General features: G+C 37.1%; 1 protein-coding gene across 1 annotated transcript in view; it reads left to right on the forward strand.

Moving 5' to 3' along the window:
- The window catches only part of SKAP1 (src kinase associated phosphoprotein 1), a 276,200-nt gene that overhangs the window by 56,227 nt on the left and 199,960 nt on the right, over positions 1 to 20,013 (forward strand). Inside the window, exons 3-4 of the mRNA XM_027033973.2 lie at positions 1,781 to 1,806; positions 19,661 to 19,777. Coding sequence (XP_026889774.1) covers positions 1,781 to 1,806; positions 19,661 to 19,777 — 143 coding nt within the window. The remainder of the gene's footprint in view (positions 1 to 1,780; positions 1,807 to 19,660; positions 19,778 to 20,013) is intronic.

The following is a 20,013-nucleotide window of genomic DNA, read 5'->3' on the forward strand; positions in this document are numbered from 1 at the left end:
TGGCCAGGTACAGTGGGAAGCTGCACTGTCTGCCAGGGCGAGATTGACCCATCATACTAATTTACAACTTAATACTAATACTAATACTAATGCAAATACTAATTTGCAACTTAAGTTACAGCCACTTTCAATCTCCATATGCCTTTATATCAGCATGGACACCCTTCTTCCCAGCTGTTGCTGCTATACCCTTCCCACCTCTTCCTCCTCTTATTCCCTCTCTGTCTTTCCACTGCACATGTCAGAGCTGTCCTGAACTTTCCCTGCCCTATCATCCAAGTATCTTACATTTCTCTTCACCTGATTGCCAGCCCGGAACTGTTCTGGGAAAAGAAAGGAATACGAGAAGTCAACCAGGAGGCTTCACCATCTTCTCTTCCTTATCTTTCGTAGTTTCCCACAAACTCATCTTGAATTATGGCAACATACTCCCCACTTATCTCCTTCTTTTCCGTTTTCTGCATTTTTGTCTTATAAAGAAATAACCTAGATACTCACTGGGATGATACTCTCTCAAGTAGCCTCACCTTATTTCAGTTGTGGGTATGCTGGAAGACACTCCATTATTACCTATGTATTGCCTTTTTCTTAATCTTTTTTTGGGTTATGGATTTCTTTTAAGAATTTGATTTAAAAAATAACTCTGGACTCTCTCCCAAGGAAAAAGGTGCTCAAATGCACATACACATTCCTGAGACGTTAAGATGAGAATAGAAAAATATTCATTCTATTTAGTGGCATGGAATTCACTATGTCCATGACAGGAATTAATGTGTGGTTACTATAAGCAAGATTGGAGTATGTTGGGGAGTGAGTGGGAGGTGAGAAAACAGAGAGAAACTACAGACAACACTTCTTGAAAATTTCACTGTGATATGAAGGGAAAGAGGATAGCAGATGGAGGGATATGAAGAAAGTGAGGGAGGGTTTGCTTTATTTTTATACAAGCATAAATACTGATGGAAAGGGCCACATTGAGAGGAAGAGGTTGAATATATACAAAAGGAAATCAATACAGAATAATGTAAGGTTCCTGTGAAGGCAGGAGGAAATGGAATCCAAAGTACAGTAGATTTTGTGGGTAGCCGCCATATATAACATTGCTTCTATGGGGGAAAGTGCTATTAGATTCCAAGTAGGTGACTTACAAATGATCCTTTCTGCTACTGCCATTTCATTAGGTTTAAGACTTTAAGGGTTGTTGGCTTTGCCAATGATATCCCAAAATAAAAGAGGCGATGGAATGACACAGTGAATTGTAAGAGCCCCAGTCCTGGCATAGACACTCAAATGTTAGGTGACCTTAAGTCAGTTGTTTGGGTTTCACCTGTAAAATTAAGAATTTATGCCTAGAAGTATTTGAGGATGTTTTGGGGGTGGGGGGGGATGCTGTTTGGCTGTCATTATAAGTGGGAGTGCCACTGGTGTTTGGTGCCAAGGACCAGTGATGCTGATTGTCCTGTAATACACAGGACAGGTTGTCACAACAAAGAATTGTCATACTCAAAGCCTGTAGGGCTCCTGATGAGAAACTCTGGACCATGGATGGCTAGGCAACCTCTTAGGACCTTTCCAGCAATATGGTCAAAATTTTCTGAGTTACAGTGAGTTAAATGTTGCCTTCAGGCCATTGAGAATCTTCCAAATCTCAGGGACGCTTTGGTTTTTCTCAGAGTGGGTAGTGGCTTGGCTGGTTATTGACTATTTAGCAAGCTTTTTGGGCTAGGTGCTGTATCTACCATATGTGTGACTTATTTCCATTCTTTTCCTTGTATTTCAGGTACTATTGGGATTTTCAGCCCCAAGGTGAGTGCTTTTTGACCATTTATGGTTTCACACTAAAAATGTGTGGATGGTATTGTTTACTTCTGTGTCTTCTAAACAAGCTTCTACACAGAATGGTATTAGCCATATCTAAGGAAAGTTAGTGGAGTGTTTAATTAACCTTCACCCTGCTGGGCTCCCCTGCCCTGCTTTTTAGCAACAAGAGGCTGTGATGCATCTGCCTTCTGAGTGGATTGGTGCTAGATTATTTTATTGAACCAAAGCTATAATATGCTTTTACTCCTTGAGCTTTGTTAGATGCCAACAGGATCCAGTAGCATTCAAATAAAATGGTGGCCGAGTCCATAATAAAAACCTTGGGAGGGCTCCAACTCAGCTAATCCTTCATTTGCTCCAGAAATAAATTCCAGTTTGTTACCTCCTTGGTCACAGTGGTCTTCCACACAGCCTGCCTGTCTGGCAGCAGAGAAATGTCAGAAATAGAGTAGTGTTGAAATTCCCACTAGAACAGTGTTATCACATTTTAATATGAGCCTCACTGCAGCCTTGGTGCTTCTAATTGCTTTCAAACCATTGTTTTCCTGCTTTTGCTTGATGAACCCAGCATCTGGCATGATTCTAAAAACTACAACAGACAGCTGTGTGCAAAATTAAAAAAAAAAAAAAGGACAGGATTAGAACATATTTTTAAAAGGTTCAAAATTGGATTTTTTTTTGCCTGAATTCAGTTTGAGGGGGTGTCTTTCAACTATATGCATTTTTTTCCTTTTTAGTACTGAGAATGTCAGAAACCTCATTCTGAATATTGATTATTAACCTATTATAAATGGGGGATTTTCATTTTTTCAGAGAATCACAGAGTGTTTTAGATCAAGCTTGCAAATAGTTTTATGAACTATTTTGCTCTAAAACTTTTTTTAATCAATTGCAAACTTTTCCAGGTTTTTTTTTTTTTTGCTCTTAATATTGTCAGTGTATCCATTGTCAGTGAGCAGTAATACCATAGAGAAATTCAAATTGTGAGGAATGATACTAGTTTTATGAAAATTTTAATTTTCCTAGCTCACACTTTTAGTGTATTTCAAGTCTATATAAGGTTTTCTTTAAAAACAGTCAGAAATAAATACCTTACATTTTTAAAGGCTTTTGACTCTTATACATTGGTTGTAGTATTTATAATATTTTTTAATTTATAATATTTTAAATAATGTGATGTATTACTGTGTATCTCACTGTCCTAAAGCATTTATGGCTAAAAACATAGACTGAGAATAGAGAATTATATGTAATAATGTAGCAGTTTGCTTTGCAGACTATGAAATATGCTCTTCAGGCAATGGCCCTCTATAGTTCAGGGTTTAACAGATGTTAACCAAAATCCACAGGGGCTAGAATGTGAATGTGAACTGGCAGAAACGAATGGAACTGTGAGAGTAGAATTAATTACCTAAAGGAGAAATAAAGAATTAGTGTCAGAGATACGGCATAGTAATGTGTTGCGAAGAGAAGATACTTTGGAGTTTAACACAGGAGACTATATGGGACCACAGAGACAAAGGGCAGATCTTACCAGATTCTTGTAGTGGTGGCATTGCAGTCACCTTCCAGTTTATGGCACCTTCTACACAGCCTTTCTCTCTTAGAGGACAGAGGTAGAGTAACCAACGGAACAATTAAAGAGTTTACTTAGAACAGACAACTCTATTTGCTTCTCAACAATGATTGGATATAGGTAGCAAATTCTTTGCTCATTTGGAAGCACAAGTAAGGAAAGATCAAGTTGGAAAACCCATACTGATGTCTTGGCCCCAGCCTTGCTCTTCCCCCTAAGACATTTTTTTGACGGAGTATCTTTTACCTTGCTCTTTTGATCAGATCTTAGCTGATTGCACATTCAGAAACTGGCAGAGTGTGTGGGGCAGGGGGGCACTAACAGGTCTCTGGAAGGCACTATAGGACGTTTTAGGGATATGAAAAGAATAAGAATATGTAAATAAGAGAACAGCTGGCAAAAGAATTTAAAAAGCCCTGGAAGACTAGGGAGTATTGGGAAGGGAATGAGAAAGGACAGAAATGATGGCCTCTAACTTTCTTACCATTTTTATCTATGGCAGGATCCTCATGCAGGAAGGTGATGGGATGAATTTTATTAACTCCGTGCATTTGCCTAAATACACACCTGTGTTCTTCAGGATATTTGGACTAAATTAGAGTCTGGTGCCTGGGAGGAAAATAGTTCTTAATTATAAAAGATCTCTTATTTACACATCTCTTTAGTAGTACACATTTAAACATCTGGTTACGGGAAAGTCTGTGATGAGTTCGTACAATGTGTTGAAAGGGTCACCTTTAAAGAAAGATGCTTGGGAGGATGGACTGCCCCGAGATAGAAAAGATTGCAAACAAACTCTTTCTTACCCATCATTCCATTAAACCCCAGGTTTAATGTGGTAGCAGGGTGACCATTGAATAGTGTTAGGGAGAGTCTTGTCCCTAGTCTAGAGAAGAAACATGCCATGGTAGAAAGAGCATGGACGTTGAGTCTTGACAGACCTGGTTCAAATCCCACCCAAAACATTTAGCTAAAGGTCATGTGACCTTAACAAGTTGCTTAATTTCTCTGAAACTCAGCTTCTTTATCTATAAAATGGGAGATGCTCCAGACACTGTGCTAAGTCCTATATATGTGTTCTCTTATTTGATTTTCAGAACAGCCCTATGAAGCAGGTACTAATAAACCCATTTGACAGACATGGGCACTGAGGCACAGAGAGGTTGAGAATTGCTCAATGTCGTGCCCCTCAAGGATTCTAACTTGGTCAGGCTGACTCCATAGCATATGCTTTTTTTTTGAGATAGAATTCACATAACACAAAATTCATCCTTTCAAAGTATACAAGTCAGTGGTTTTTAGTATCGTAAGTACAGTAAGAAACCTCATGCTCATTCATAGTCCCAGAGCCCATGCTCTTCGTCACTGTATTTTACTGTCTCATTTGCAGTGCTGTTACGAGGACAAATGGTAATATGTATAAGCCCTAGCACAGTACCTGGGCATAGTAAACAGTGAGAAAATGTAGTGTGCATTTACGAGTGTGTTAATGGCAATTCTTGCCCTCACATTTCCACCCAAATTTTCTTATTGGCCCACAGTCACCTTCCTGAATGATGTTTGTTAACGAAGAATGAAACATGGGGAAAATAAAACATAATCCAAATAGTTTATTTTCATATGGAAGGAACAGAAGTGAAAGAGCTCTTTTAGTGAGCTCAAATATCATTGGAGAATGTGGGAAAAGCTTTTTATTTTTATTTTTTAATAAGACATAGATTCCTTTCACAATTCAAGTCCTGCTTGCTTTAAGAACTTGTATTTCTACTTAATGTTTCACTTAAAGTTACAAAGAAAATTCACTGGGATCTTTGCCGTAGAGCTTTTACATTTCATGAATCAGGTATCTAAAGCAAGATATTGATCAGATGTTAAACATTAGTTTTACTTTTTGGATATAATGACAGTATGACTTTGTGGCATTAAGCAAACTGGTATACTTCATTTTGTTTAGCTTCCCTTTTTGTAAAACAAGTTAATTATCAACAGTTATAGTTTAATCAGATTTGAATTACAAGGTATAATGTTTTTAATTAGAAATTTATTACTGGAAAAACATTATCATGAATAGTAGAAAAATTCCCCACCATGGACCCAGAGCCTAAAGCAAATGACACGATATTTAAATAAAAATTTAAGAAAGACCATATGTAAATATATATAACAACAAAAATATTTTTTTTAATCCAGTGGTCACTATGAGCCAGTGAAATTTCTTGCCAGCTTGAAGATTCTTTGAGTATCTTCATGAGGGGTGTGGAGAGTTTCTGAGAAAATTATTCAGTATATTTTAATATGAAAATTTTCTACTGTGTGAACCTTAAAAATCCTATTATGAAATGGCAAGCCTATATCCCTTATCAAAGTAAATTGCCTAAAAATATAGTTTGGCATAAGCAAATAATGCAAAGTGAATAAAGAAAATGTTATTATGAAGCCTTATTAACTGTAGGCTTTAAGAGATGTAAGGGGCACCTGGGTGGCTCAGTCGGTTAAGTGTCTGACTCTTGATTTCAGCTTAGGTCATGACCTCGCAGTTTGTGAGATTGAGTCCTGCGTTGGGCTCCACGCTTACAGTGCAGAGCCTGTTTGGGATTCTGTCTTTCCCTGTCTCTGCCCCTCCCCCCCCCCCCCCCCCCCGTCTCTCTCTCAAAAATAAATAAATAAACTTAAAAAAAGGAGATTTAAAAGGCATATCAACTAATGTGTAGACCTCATTTTCATCTTGAGTCAAATAAACTATAAAGAATTATATCTGTGAGAGAATTAGAAATTTTAACATTGAATAATTTATGTTAAGAATCTACTGTTGACTACATCAAAGTAAAAAGCTTTTGCACGGCAAAAGAAACCATCAACAAAAAGAAAGGGCAGCCTCCTGAATGAGACAGATATTTATTTGCAAATCATACATCTGATAAGGAGTTCATTCCAAAGTATATAAAGATACAACTTAATGTACAAAAAAACCCAAACAACCTGATTAAAAAGTGGGCGAGGACTTAATAGACATTTTCCAAAGAAGACACACAGATGACCGACTGGCAGGTGAAAAGACGATCAGCTTCACTCATCATCATCAGGGAAATACAAATCAAAGTCACAATGAGATATGACCTCACACCTGTTAGACTGGTTAGCATCAAAAAGACAAGAAATACCAAGTGTTGGCGAGGATGTGCAGAAAAGAGAACTCTTACATACTGTTGGTGGGAATGTAAATTTGTGCAGCCACTATGGAAAACAGTTTGGAGGTTCCTCAAAAACTTAAAAATGGAACTACCGTATGATCCAGCAATTCTACTTCTGGGTGCTTATCCAAAGAAACAAAAACACCAATTCAAAGATGTATATGCATCTCTCTATGTTCACTGCAGCATTATTTACAATAGCTAAGATATGGAAGTAACCTAAGTGTCCATTGATGGATGAATGGTTAAAGGTGATGAGGTAGATTTACACAATGGAATATTACTCATCCATTAAAAAGAATGAAATCTTGCCATTTGTGACAGCATGGATCGACCTAGAGGGCATTATGCTAAGTGAAATAAATCAGTCAGAGAAAGCCAAATACCATATGATTTCACTTATATGTGGAATCTAAAACAAATGGGGCACCTGGATGGCTCAGTCACTTAAGCGTCCAACTTTGGCTCAGGTCATGATGTCACAGTCTGTGAGTTCGAGCCCTTCATGGGGCTCTGTGCTGGCAGCTTGGAGTCTGGAGCCTGCTTCCGATCTGTGTCTCCCTCTCTCTCTGCTCCTACCCGGCTCGTGCTTTGCCTCTGTCTCTGTCTCTCTCTCTCAAAAATAAATAAACATTTAAAAAACAAAAATAGAAAAATAAAACAAATGAACAAACAAAATAAAACAGAAACAGACTCATAGATATAGTAAACAAACTGTTGGTTACCAGAGTGGGTGAAATAGGTGAAGGGGATTAAGAGGTACAAACTTCCAGGTATAAAATAAATAAGTGACAGGAACGTAATGTACAGCATGGGGAATATAGCCAATAATACTGTAATAACTTTGTATGATGACAGATGCTAACTAGACTTATCATGGGGCCCATTTCATAATATATGTAAATATTGGATCACTATGATGTACACTTGAAACTAGCAGGAGATAGTATGTCAATTATACTTCAATTTAAAAAGAATCTATTGTTATTATTTTAGGTGTGACAATGGTGTTATGCTTATATATGTATTTTTAAAGAGTCCTTATCTTAGAGAGATATACACTGTGATATTGAAAGATAAAGTAATAGATGTCTGACATAGTATTCAAAATAGTATGGGAGAGGAAGGAAGAAATGGGGTGGGGGTGTATATTAGACCAGATGGATCATAAATCGACTCTGATTGTTGACGATGGATGATGTGTACATGGGGGTTTATGACACTGTTTTGTCTTTTGTATGCATTTAAAATTCTCATAATGCAAAGATAAAAGAAAAAGAAATCCAGGTTGAGAATTTTTTAAAATGTGACATTATTCTTATATTTCTATTGGAAGAACTAGTACATTAATGCATTAGATATTTTATGTGTCTCGGGCACAAAATACGTAGAATAGTTAGCCTTTTTAAAAAAAAAACCGCAAGTTTAATGTTTTGTGATGGAAAGAGCATGAGTTTTGACATCAGAGGTAAATTTGAATGCCAACTCCTCTACTTACAAACTGTGTGAGCTATGGCAAGTGACATAACCTCTTCATCTACAAAATGTTGCTAATAATATCTACTTCATAGTTATTGTGAGTTGTAAGAAATTATAATGCTATGACAAACTCAGGGGGAGTGCTTGCTTCCTGCTAGTTACTTACTACACACAAAACCAAAGTATTATTTTTATGTTTCAAAGTAGGTCTATGTGAGTAAATCCATGCATAGAACTTAAGCAATATGTACCTCATGTCTTCCCATAAAATTCATCTATTCCAGCTGAACCCTAGTATAGGGCCATGTATATATTTGTGAGGCTTGCATTTAAAGGACGTATGTGCAGGATTTGTATTGGTAGGCACTTCTGAGGTTAGATTGATGAGCTTGCTGCTCTGTAATGTCTGAGACATGTTGAATCGAAGCAAAGATGTCATTTAACTTCTCGTCTCTTACTATCACATACTTGGGGCATGTAGTTATGACAGCTACAAGAAGCAAACCATTAACGCAGCAAAGAAACACCATCTTTGCACTAAAAAAGGAGAAAAGGGTCTCCCTTTGAAGTTGGAGAGAAGTGTTTTTAAATTGATGGAGTGTACAGTGATTTTACTAAGTTTTATTTATGAAAATACTCTTTGCATTCATGCCAGAAGGCTTTAGCACAGTCGTAAGTAGGATTTATACAAAGAAACACAGCCCAAATTTATGACGTGTTTGCAACTGTAAGAAAAAGTCTGAATTTACAATATTTGTAATTTATTGTTAAATATCTTTTCTATCACTATTCCTGGAATGCTAATATTTTATAAACACAAGTGTTGGTTATGAACCTAGAATATCCTGACTTATACTACTTTTTATAAAGAAGTCTTCCAGAATGTTTTCTATGTCTTTTGGGGATTTAATAACGGGAAATGTACACAGGACGAATACTCTTGCCTTTGGCTTTAGCCCAACCTCTTAGCATCAACAATCTTGACAGCTGCTTTTGTGACTTGACTTCCTTTAGGCCTTTCCCCCTTTCCTTTTTTGCTACATTTTATACAAATCAATCTGTAGAAAGTGGATATACACACAAGTTGTTTCTGAAGTTAATTACTGACTTTGATACCTTTTCAAATATTTTACTTCCTATACATCTACTGTTTGGTGCATTTTTTTAAAAAGAGTGCACCAGTATATTTTAAAATTAATACACTGTTTTGTAGCTATTGCCAAAAAGAGTTCAGATTTTTCTTTAATGAAAAGACTAATTTTTTTTCTTTTCAATGTTAAAGTTTTCTAAGATTTTTATGTTCTTTCTAAATTCCCTATTCTGGAGTAGATGATATTGAGATGTAAGAAAAAGAATTGGAGAAAAATAAAATAAAAAATAAAACCTATTGTTGGTCAAAAAAAAAAAAAGAAAGAAAACTGGATTTAATACAGTTGAAGGAAAAAATCATTGGAATCAGATGCCGCTGCCTTCTGTGTCCTCTACACCATGAGTTATATGTAAGCATTCCTTAGAATAGGAAAGACTCCAAATAACCTGAATGTCTAGCATTAGGGGACTAGCGGAATAAAGTACGTCACATCCATTTAATGGAATATTACATACAAGTTAAAAGAACATAATACATATAGATGTGTAACATGTAAAGTTCTCCAAGGCATATTGTTAAATGAAAGGGCAATTTGGGCACACAGTGTACAATTCTCTGTGTGTGTGTACATGTATCTTGCACATGTGCTTGCTTTTTACTCAGGTATAGAATATTTTGGGGAGGATACACATGAATCTATGAACAGTGGTAACCTCTGCTGAGGGGGATATCCAGATGAGCGGAAGAAAGAAGCTTCATTATTCATATCCTTTGGTACTATCTGAATTTTCACCATGTTTATATATTATTTTTAACTAAATATTGGTTAAAATGAGAAATGAAATAAATCTGTATATGCTGATATGGAAGAACCTCCAAGATAAATGAATGGGAAGAAAAGTAGATTACAGAACAGGACAAATACTAACATTTGTTTAAAAAAAATCCACTAACGCAGACTCTTGTTACATTGAGATAAAAAATTTATGGCACACTCAGAAACCCCCAGAATGGTTACCTCTGGAGAGAAGAACCAAGAGAAGCAAAGGAAAATGAGATTTCATTATATACCTTCCTGTAATGTTTGAAATTTTTTGCTCTGGGCATGTTTAACTTTTTTTTAAATCTAATAAAGAAGTTTACTATAGTTGACAATACTGTATTGTATATTTGGAAGTTGACTAGAGTAGATCTTAAAAGTTCTCATGATAAGAAAAAAAATTTGTAGCTATGTGAGGCGATGGATTTTGACTACACTTACAGTGGTGATCATTTCACAAGATATACAAATCACGATTTTGTCCACCTAAAACTAATACAATGTTGTACGTCGGTTATAGCTTAATAAAACTGGAGGCAAAAAAAAAGCTCACAAAACGACCTCGTTTAACACAATAGTGAGCTCTTTTTCAGTAGAATCATGATTTGGTAGTTTCATGTCCATTCAGATTTTTTTCTCCCTCTCCTTTACTTACTTATCTTTACATTTGAATTTACATCAGGCAGAATCCTGATGATGGTATGAAATAACGGCATTCTCTGTTGTTTAGTGTTTGAGGGCCAGCAATATATACGTGTGTTAGGTTGACTTATCACTTAAAAGTGAATTTAACAATAGATAATAAAGTAGTATCATATAATACCCATGGTCATCGATAAAGAACACCTTTCTTACCCCATCTCACTCTTTTTTTTTTTCCATATGTGGTCATTAAAAGTTCATGAAATTTCTTGTTTTTATGCAGATGCAAAGAATGAAACTGATAAATAAATGACTGCTTTAAGTTTGATTAGTCTGGGAACTTTTGTTGAGGAAAAAAAACATATAAATGATTTCTCTTGGAGAGTATTTTCCCTGGATAATACAAAAAAGTATGTGAGGAGTAGTTTCTGAACCGAAAGTTTGGGCATAAGAACTAATCTACTTCAGGAATTCTGCTTCTAATGAATTCTCATGTTCTGGACACAAAATATTGAGAGAAATGTGTAATGTGAGGTAAAGTGGAACATAACATTTTTCGCTTTTCTGCTCAAAACTTCTGTGAGTAAGTCGGTTAAGTCTTTGGACTTGAACCCCAGTGAATTTGTTTGATATTTGGAGGCTAAATAATGTGATGGTCGAGCCTAATTATACAGCAGTAATTTTTCGCTGTGCTGCCCATCAACACATACTTCTCTCAGAAACTTGTTTAATAGTTACTATTTACCAGGATGGCTGAAGTACCACTAATACAGGAAAAGGATGGCTTAGTTATGAACAAGGGAATTATACGATATGCAAAATGAAGCTTCCAGTTCCTGCTGACTCTTGTGAGGCAAAGAGTAAGAGAACCAACCTTCACACCTACCCTTGTCAGCTGACATGTACTTACGCAGACTTGCCAGCCTGACCCGGTTCTTGATCACAGTTCATCACCAGACGGCATTTTCCTAAACTTAAAATGCAACACCCACTTACCCTCCTTAAGATTTGTGCACTTTCCTCGTGTTAGCGATACCCTAATGAAGAAGCAAAAATAAATTTTAAAAACAAGGAAATGCTCTTCCATGTGAAACTTCTGTTCCAAAAAGGACCAAACATTGAATGGAATTGTTGGTAGTGAGAGATTTTGGTTGTTGATGTTGTTGTTATGTGTTGTTATCATACATGAACACCTCTTTTTGAGGTGGGGTAGGCGTGGGGAGGCTGAACCTTGTCACCCTCTGCCATTTCAGTGTCAGTGGTATTGGAGGTCTGTATTACTCAAAGACAACTCACCTTCTCTTCAGTACGTTAAAAGTCATTTCATGTCCAGGAGCACCTGGGGGGCTCAGTCGGTTAAGTGTCTGACTTGGGCTCAGGCCATGAGCTCCTGGTTTGTGAGTTCTAGCCCCGCGTCGGGCTCTGTGCTGACAGCTCAGAGCCTGGAGCCTGCTTCAGATTCTGTGTCTGCTTCCCTCTCTGCCCCTCTCCCGCTCACACTCTGTCTGTTACAAATAAATAAACACTTAAAAAAAAGTCATTTCACATTTTCAGGCCTGCTAATCTTACCCACAGTCTATTCTTTATTATATGTTGTTTTATTTTTACTCTTTGGATTCTTTTCTTACATCTGATCTTCGCCCTATAGATCATGGAGTTCTATTCTTCTTTAGCAGAAGATACTGGGGTCCAACTGGCCTTACGGTTTCTCTCAAGAAGAAGAGATATGGGTAAACTAACTGGGGCATAATAGATCCTAGAATGCATCAGGACTGGAAGTCATTGCTAAAGACTACTACAATTTGTTATTTGGGAGAAGGAAACAAAAAAGATGGGAGGAGAGAGCGGGATGAACCAATAGTCATAAAATTGCTGCATTCATATGTAATTACATCTTTTTTGAGGCATTTTCCTACTGTGAGACTTAAAAGATGATAGTGCCAGAAAGGAAGTACATTCTTTAATTAAGCCAGGTCAGAACTGCATTTGGGTGTGGAGTATGTTGGCCCATTTTCTATGAGGCAGGGTCAAAAATACCCAGGATTCAATAAAATCAAACAGAAGATGCTGGAAAAAAATTTCAATATATTGATAGGACAAAACCCAAAGTTTTCAGTAAGACTTACAAAAGACTATCTTTTGTAAGCATGAAATCCCTGCCAAAAGGTGTTATTTTAAAAATCACTGTAGGGGCTCCTGGGTGGCTCAGTCTGTTGAGCGTCCAGCTCTTGATTTCGGCTCGAGTCATGATCCCAGGGTTGTGGGATTGAGCCCTGGGTTAGGCTCCACCCTGAGTGGAGGGATTCTTTCCCTCCCCCTCTGCTGGGATTCTGTCTCTCTCCCTCTGCCCCACTCCCCAACTTGCATTAGTGCTTCTCTCTGTCAAATAAAAAAATATATAAAAAATTAAAATTAAAATCACTGCAACAACACTACTCCAATAAATTTGAACCCGTGAATTGAACCAGCTCCTTCTTCACGAAATCGCTGACCACATTTGGCTTTGCTGATCAGTTCAATGCCTAATGTGGTTACTAGCATTACTACTATTTATAATGATTTATACTTTTGATTATAGATTTACTTCACCCAAGTAAAGAAAAAAACACTAATTAATAGCATATGCCATAAATCCAAGTCATTGACGGTCATTCAGTATGCTTTGCCTTTGAGTAATGATCATGATTTAGGAAGCATACAGTTTTAAAGACTGTACAGCTCAGTGGATTAGAACAAGACCTTAGGAATCAGACAACAAGGGGTCAAAGCCTAGCTCTGCCACTTATGAGTCACTTATGTGACTTTAGGTAAGTTATTTAATCTCTGTGTCTCGATTTCTTTATCTGCAGCTTTGAGACAATAACATACCACAGGATTAGCTTGAGAATTAAATGAGATAGTATGTGAAGAATCTTGACCTGGAGCCTGTACCCAGTAAGCCTTCAGTAAGCTGTTGTATTGTTATTCTTGCTATAGCTTTCTCCTGTAAGTCAAAGCATGTGGAGAATTCAGTTGAATAGCTTCATAATAAGAATTAAACACTGAAAAATACAGTGGTCCAAGGAAAACAGAACTATGAACCAATAATTCCAGGCTATGATCGCCTGGTTGACATATGACAAATGCGTTTATTTTACATTGTATTTATCCATATATACCAAATACTTAGGTTTACATGTTTTGAATTCTGTCAAAGTCTCATTACTATTGAAAATATTCTAACCCAGCAGGCTCCATTTTAGTACCAGTTGAACGATAACAGTAGTAGATAGAATGTGTTATTATAAAGCCAGAATGATTGCTGACAGGCTATAATTTGCTTTATGAAGTGTGCGTTGTCACATATACAATTATCTGGTTTGTATTTGTTGCTGCCAGCCCTTCAGTTTGTTAATGTCCAGAAGTTATGCCTTATGTGGAACCTAAAAAGGGTTAAAAATCTCAGCGTTTTCTGGTGGGGGAGGGGTAGGAGCAGGAAGGTTCACTTGGTGGCTACCTTTTTTTTTTTTTTCTTTTTTAAGAACTAGGATGATGCTACACACTGCAGCCCACCCTACTGGTCAAAATGAAAAACTGCATCATAAAAGACCACTTTTTAGAAGGAGGGGGAAAAAAAAACTTTTCAGTTTGTTCCCCTGGGTATTTTCCTGTCCAACCCCCCACTGACAGGTGTAGTTCATTTCTGAAATATTATTAAGCTATGCTGCACTTTTGGTTGTTGGATTCACAGATGTTGTAGTGACTGTGCTATAAGCGTCTAAGCAATTTGATTCATTTCTCATCATTTGGACTGCTATTCTCTGCAATGATATCCCTAAAAGTTCTTAAGAAGGCTGTTATTCTCAGCATGTTGAAAATAATACAATTAGTAAACAGTATCATGAGCTAAAAACCTTAACGTTAAGCTCAATTTATTTCTTGTACATTCAAGATCTAGTTGGAGCAGCTTTTTAAAAGAATGATAAATGGGAACTTTCTTTACCTGACCTATCATTTGTTCTGTAGACTTAATGACATTCAGTACTATTACACTCACTGCCAGGGCCTTGGGGGAAAAAAAGAATATTTATACATTGAGTTATGGCTAGATGTTGGGGGGCGGGGGATGGCCAGGAAGTCAGGCTGCATCGAATGGAGAAGAATTTGAGACCTTCACTACACATGGATTAATCACAAGGACTAACCACGTAAATCCAAATGGATATTTAGAAATCAGTGAAGCTTCTAAGATGTTCTGTGGGAAACACCATACATTTTCTAATGCATGAGTGTGTGCAAAATGTTATCTAATTTATAACACAAGTGTTGACAGAACTTTAGCTTTGGTGTTGCAAATGTGCTCCATAACATATTTACATGTGAGGAACATTTCACATATATGGGCACATATGTACCCAACCTATTCTAGTTGGTGTTATATTCAATAACTTAGGTGAATGGTTATAATAAGGAATAATAAGCAGCAGTTTTTCTAATCTTACCTTAGTTCAGCTTTGGGAACTGCATTACCATTAAATTGGTCTGTGAAAACCTGGCAATATTAATGCTATGAAGCATGAAAACTAACTGGATTTGGATCAGGGACCTTTATTTATAGCATTTTCTTTAGGATTTATTAGTTTAAAGAGGGAGCTGTGTGTCTCATGGGTTCTTAAATATTAAATAGAGTCAGAAGTCGTGTGTTCCTTTCCAACAGCAACAATAAAAACAAAGAACAAAAAATTGCAGACAATTCTACATTAATTTCAATTTCCTGATTTTATCCAGAGGTACTTGGTGAAGTGATAGCAAACCCTAGGAATTTTGAACCACACCATAGAAACAGTTGGTTGCAGACGTGAATAAAGTCTTTATAATAGAGCTCACAATTAATTAGAAGTAAAAGATGATGGCTTCATACTAACGTGGAAAAACCATTGAGCCTTTACATGTTGAATGAGCAAACATATACTTATATGTTTTATCTATTTGTTAACTGTCATGTTACTTTTTATGCTTAAACTGCCTTCAGTCTGTTTTCAGTTCTTTGGTAAAGTTGTCATTATGGCCTGTTTTTGTCCCTAAATAGTACCTGTAAGTTAAGAATCAGATGGGTTTGCTATGAGTCAAAATAGTTACAAGGGGAACATCATCATGGTTCATTTTTTTCCCCCTGTTTTATTTGGAATTGAATTAGGAAATGAAAGTTTTTAGCAATCTAATTCACTTCTCCATAAAGTTTATGGAGCAGCAACAGCTGGTTGAATCCATGGCAGAAAAAAGCCAACTTCTAGTGGCCAAGCTATTGTTTCAGAGTTGGGGGGCGGGGGTGGGACTCATTAACTGTTAATGAAAACACAGGGAATAAAAACAAATAGCACAGAAACCCTAGCAAATAATTACCTCACACCTGACACAAAGCTGCTTTATATTTCTGCGCCAAACTTCGGAAATTCCCAACATCATTCTGTGGAGCATGGATGAAATTGAGTTTGACTCTCAGGAACGAACAATAGAGAAATCATCCCCCTTAGAGGCCCCTCAGCACGATACTCAGAGAACTGCCATTGAATACACTGAGGAGTGTATCCGGTGCCCAATTCTTATGACACTTAGGGTAGAGCAGCACATTACCAGCGCATAGCAGATGAACACTTGATATAGTTTCCCCAGATCTTGTACAGAAATACAAAGAAAAGGGACCAGAGGTGGTGGATGTGATTAATGGAGATATTGTGTGTTAGAATATATATCTGTGTAGAAATATATTGATTCTGAGCAAGTTGCAATGGGAAAGTGTGTCTCCAGTGGCAAGGGGTCTTGCTTGTGAGAAAGCCACTCTAAGCAGATGGAGTTCTAAGCCCTAATTGTAGAGCTGCTGAATGGAAGTGTCTGTCACTATAGTTTGTGATCACTTATGTCTGATCCCACTGGACAACGGTAGTGGCCACTTGGAACTGAGATTCTCAGAGCTGCAGATGAATCCAGCGACCACTTGCGGTTATGTTTTAAGGAAAAATGATGTTCTCAACTTAAACAAATCCAAAATGACCACAGTAATTGCTGGTTCTCCTATAAAACTTTTCACCCATGCATCTTGAGTAGTTGTAATCATTTTAATTACACGGGAGTGTCTATTTATATACTGTTATAGGCTTTTTTCTGTGTGTGCCCAAGGGAGTTGGGCCACTTGATGTGACACTAAAAACACTTCTAGCAACATTTCCATCATCAGGAACTAATTATGCTTGGATGTAAAACATATTTTTAAATGTTTCCCCCACCACAACCATTTTTAGTACTGACCCAGGCTCTGTTTTTGCTGCATCGAGTTGTATACCTTTGCTGTTGATACTTTACAAAAGCATGGCCTTATATTTGGCACAGGAATGGCTGTTAAAAGCCCCCCTTGGGTAACTATGTCCAGAAACCAGAGGAACCACATGGAAGTGACTTTTCCATTTGAAGTTGATAAATCAAATGCCAAATTCAGGCAGGTATTTTGGACGAGATTTTTTTTTTAAGTTTATTTATTTTGAGAGAAACAGAGAAAGTGTGAGTGGGGGAGGGGCAGAGAGAGAGAGGGAAAGAGAGAATCCCAAACAGGCTCCATGCTCAGCACAGAGCCCAATGCGGGACTCCATCTCACGAATTGTGAGATCATGACCTGAGCCAAGATCAAGAGTTGGATGCCTAACTGACTGAGCCACCCAGGCGCCCCTGGATGAGATTTTTTAAATGGAGACTCTAAATCCAATTGAATTGGATTCTGGAACAGAAAAAGAACATTAGTGGAAAAACTGGTGAAATCCAAATAAAGTCTATAGTTTAGGTAATAGCAGTGTACCAATGTTAATTTCTTGGTTTGGACATAGCCTAGTTATGTAAGAAATTGACATTGGGAGAAGTTGGGTGAAGGGTGTGCAGGAACCCTCTGTACTATCTTTGCAATATTTACAATAAATCTAAAATTATACCAAAATAAAATTTTCATTTAAAATACAACAAAACAGGGGGCCCAGGTAGCTCAGTCAAGCGTCCAACTCTTGATTTCAGCTCAAGTCATGATCCTAGGTTTGTGGGATGGAGCCTGTTTGGGATTCATTCCCCCACCTCTCTCTCTCTGCCCCTCTTCCCCACTCGTGCACTCTCTCTTTCTAAAATTAAAAAATTATGCTCTGGTTTCTCTTGAGATCGCATAAATCTTTCGCCTTTTACTAAAATTAAAAAATTAAATAAGTAAGTAATTAAAACACAACAAAACAAAGCCCCTCCTGATCTGCTTATTTAAAAAAAAAAAAAGTCTGGAATGCTAGAATATGTAAGAGTAGTTTTGCAAATTTCTGAAGCCAGCAGAAAATTGAGTCTAGAACGATAGTTGATAATGTTCAGTATATCCTACAAATGTTAAATTTTGCTTGGCAACCCAAACTCCTACTTCTTTTTTTTTTTTTTTTAATGGATTTTGGTTTGGCTCAAATTTTTAAAATTCCTTTAACCTCACAGCTCACTTTCAGGTTGCTTGCCAAAGCAGTCCATTAGGTTGTATTGATAATATAATTTCAGTGGATTTGTAGTGATGTAAAATTTGAGTCATTTAACCTTCAGTCCAGGTTTTGAAAATTTTTCTGGTTATAAAGGTGAAATTTTGTAGTGATACTTTAAGCATAACCGTAATCAGCTTTGTATCCTGATCAGTAGCCTAATAAAGGAGAGCATTTCTTCTGGCTCTGACCAGCAACTACTGTGTGAGGTGGTGGTGGTGGGTGCTGTTGTCTTGTTTTAAACTTTTCTTTTCCACAATAAAGCCCATAGTTTATTTCTAAAGTCCTGTATATGCAGGTGTTCAACTCAGTTATGGACAAGCTACCTACCATTGAGTATTCGTAGAGGAGTCTAGATACGATCATCTAATTTATGGAAAGAGAAGGCCACAGCCATTCTCTTTTCATCATTTTATATCCTCCCTATCCTTCCAGTTTAATTGTAGGAAATAAACCTTTAAAGTGAGGCAATACAGATTCTATGTAGGTTGTTTGGTTTCACTGCTCCCTCGTTGAAATCCAGGGCCAAAACTCTACAGTGTTTACGGAGATTAGCATTGGTGATTTCCTTTGGAAATTAGTATTTGAGATAATATTAAATTCAGTTGAAAATCCCCTTTTCATGTTTGTGAAATGAACTGAGCAGCTGTTGGTGTCCTTTTATCAGCACACTGTACCTCTGTTTGGGGGATTTTAAGGAAACCATTTGCAATGCAGAGTCTTTTCTTCCGGTTTCTGAATGATCGAACATCTTCCATCTGAACCTTTTAAAGTATCATAATAGCATGGGCCACTTCTACAAAATATAATCCAATGTATGTTGAAAACACCCAAAAGGGATTAGCATTGTTTTAATTGCATAATTCAGTATTGCATATACATTACCTTTCATCAAAGCCATTTTACAGAACAAACATTACCTTCTTAGGGCTTTTAGAATTCCTAAGAGGTTGGTTGCATGGGCTGTAAACTAGAATTATAAAGAGAGAACTTTCTTAAGATTGCAAAACAAGTAGTGATTTAAATTGGAATAGAATCCAGCAAAGTCTAGGTTCTCTCTGTTTTTAAGGCTCTTAGTTTTCAGAGAAGGGAAGAATACTGGCCTTGTTACATTATATATAACCTGTATAGGTTAACCCTTTGTGTGATTTATTCTATCCTATTTGGAAATATATAGAGAAACAGGCATTCAGAGTAAAGGCTGTAATTAATGGAAGACAAGTAAATACGAATGCATATTTATATAGCTGTGTTCTCATTTTAAGTGTGATGGAGAAGTTTCTTACTGGTGGCAAGAGGTCTCCCCACTCTCTGATAACCGTTTCTAAGTTCTAGTTAGTTGAATGGAAAATTTCCCAGCCAGGTAAGTTGGTTCTTATTTATTTTTTTCTCATATGTTAATGGATAGTGGCCATGTTATCTTTTGGGGTTTTGGGGTGAATGGCAGAAGAAATCTATGAAGACCTTTATAAAGATGTCCCAAGTGTGACCTGACTTTTGTCCTTTTTTATCCCTCAGGGGGAGACCAAGCTGAAAGTTTCCTTGGACAGGACAGCTCTGATGATAACCATAGTGGAACTCATGGCCCCTCTCTCACATCAGATGCACCTTTTTTGCCCGATTATCAGGATGAGGGTGAGTGTCATCTTCCTGGATCTTGGGTTGACCGCACTTTGTTACTTTTTGTCTTGGTGTCTTTGCCTTTTGTCATTTTGAACCAAGCTGACTTCAGTGAGTTTTCTGTATTGGTAATCACTAGTTTGCAAAGAACAACTATTTGTTTAGTTGTGGTGCTGATCCTCCTAGGTAAGTCAATACTTCTGAAGCTAATGTAGTTAGGGAAACACTAATTCCATGCTGGAGCAGGAAGA

The sequence above is a fragment of the Acinonyx jubatus genome, chromosome E1 (genome assembly GCF_027475565.1).
Source record: "Acinonyx jubatus isolate Ajub_Pintada_27869175 chromosome E1, VMU_Ajub_asm_v1.0, whole genome shotgun sequence".
In the NCBI taxonomy this organism is placed as follows: domain Eukaryota; kingdom Metazoa; phylum Chordata; class Mammalia; order Carnivora; family Felidae; genus Acinonyx; species Acinonyx jubatus.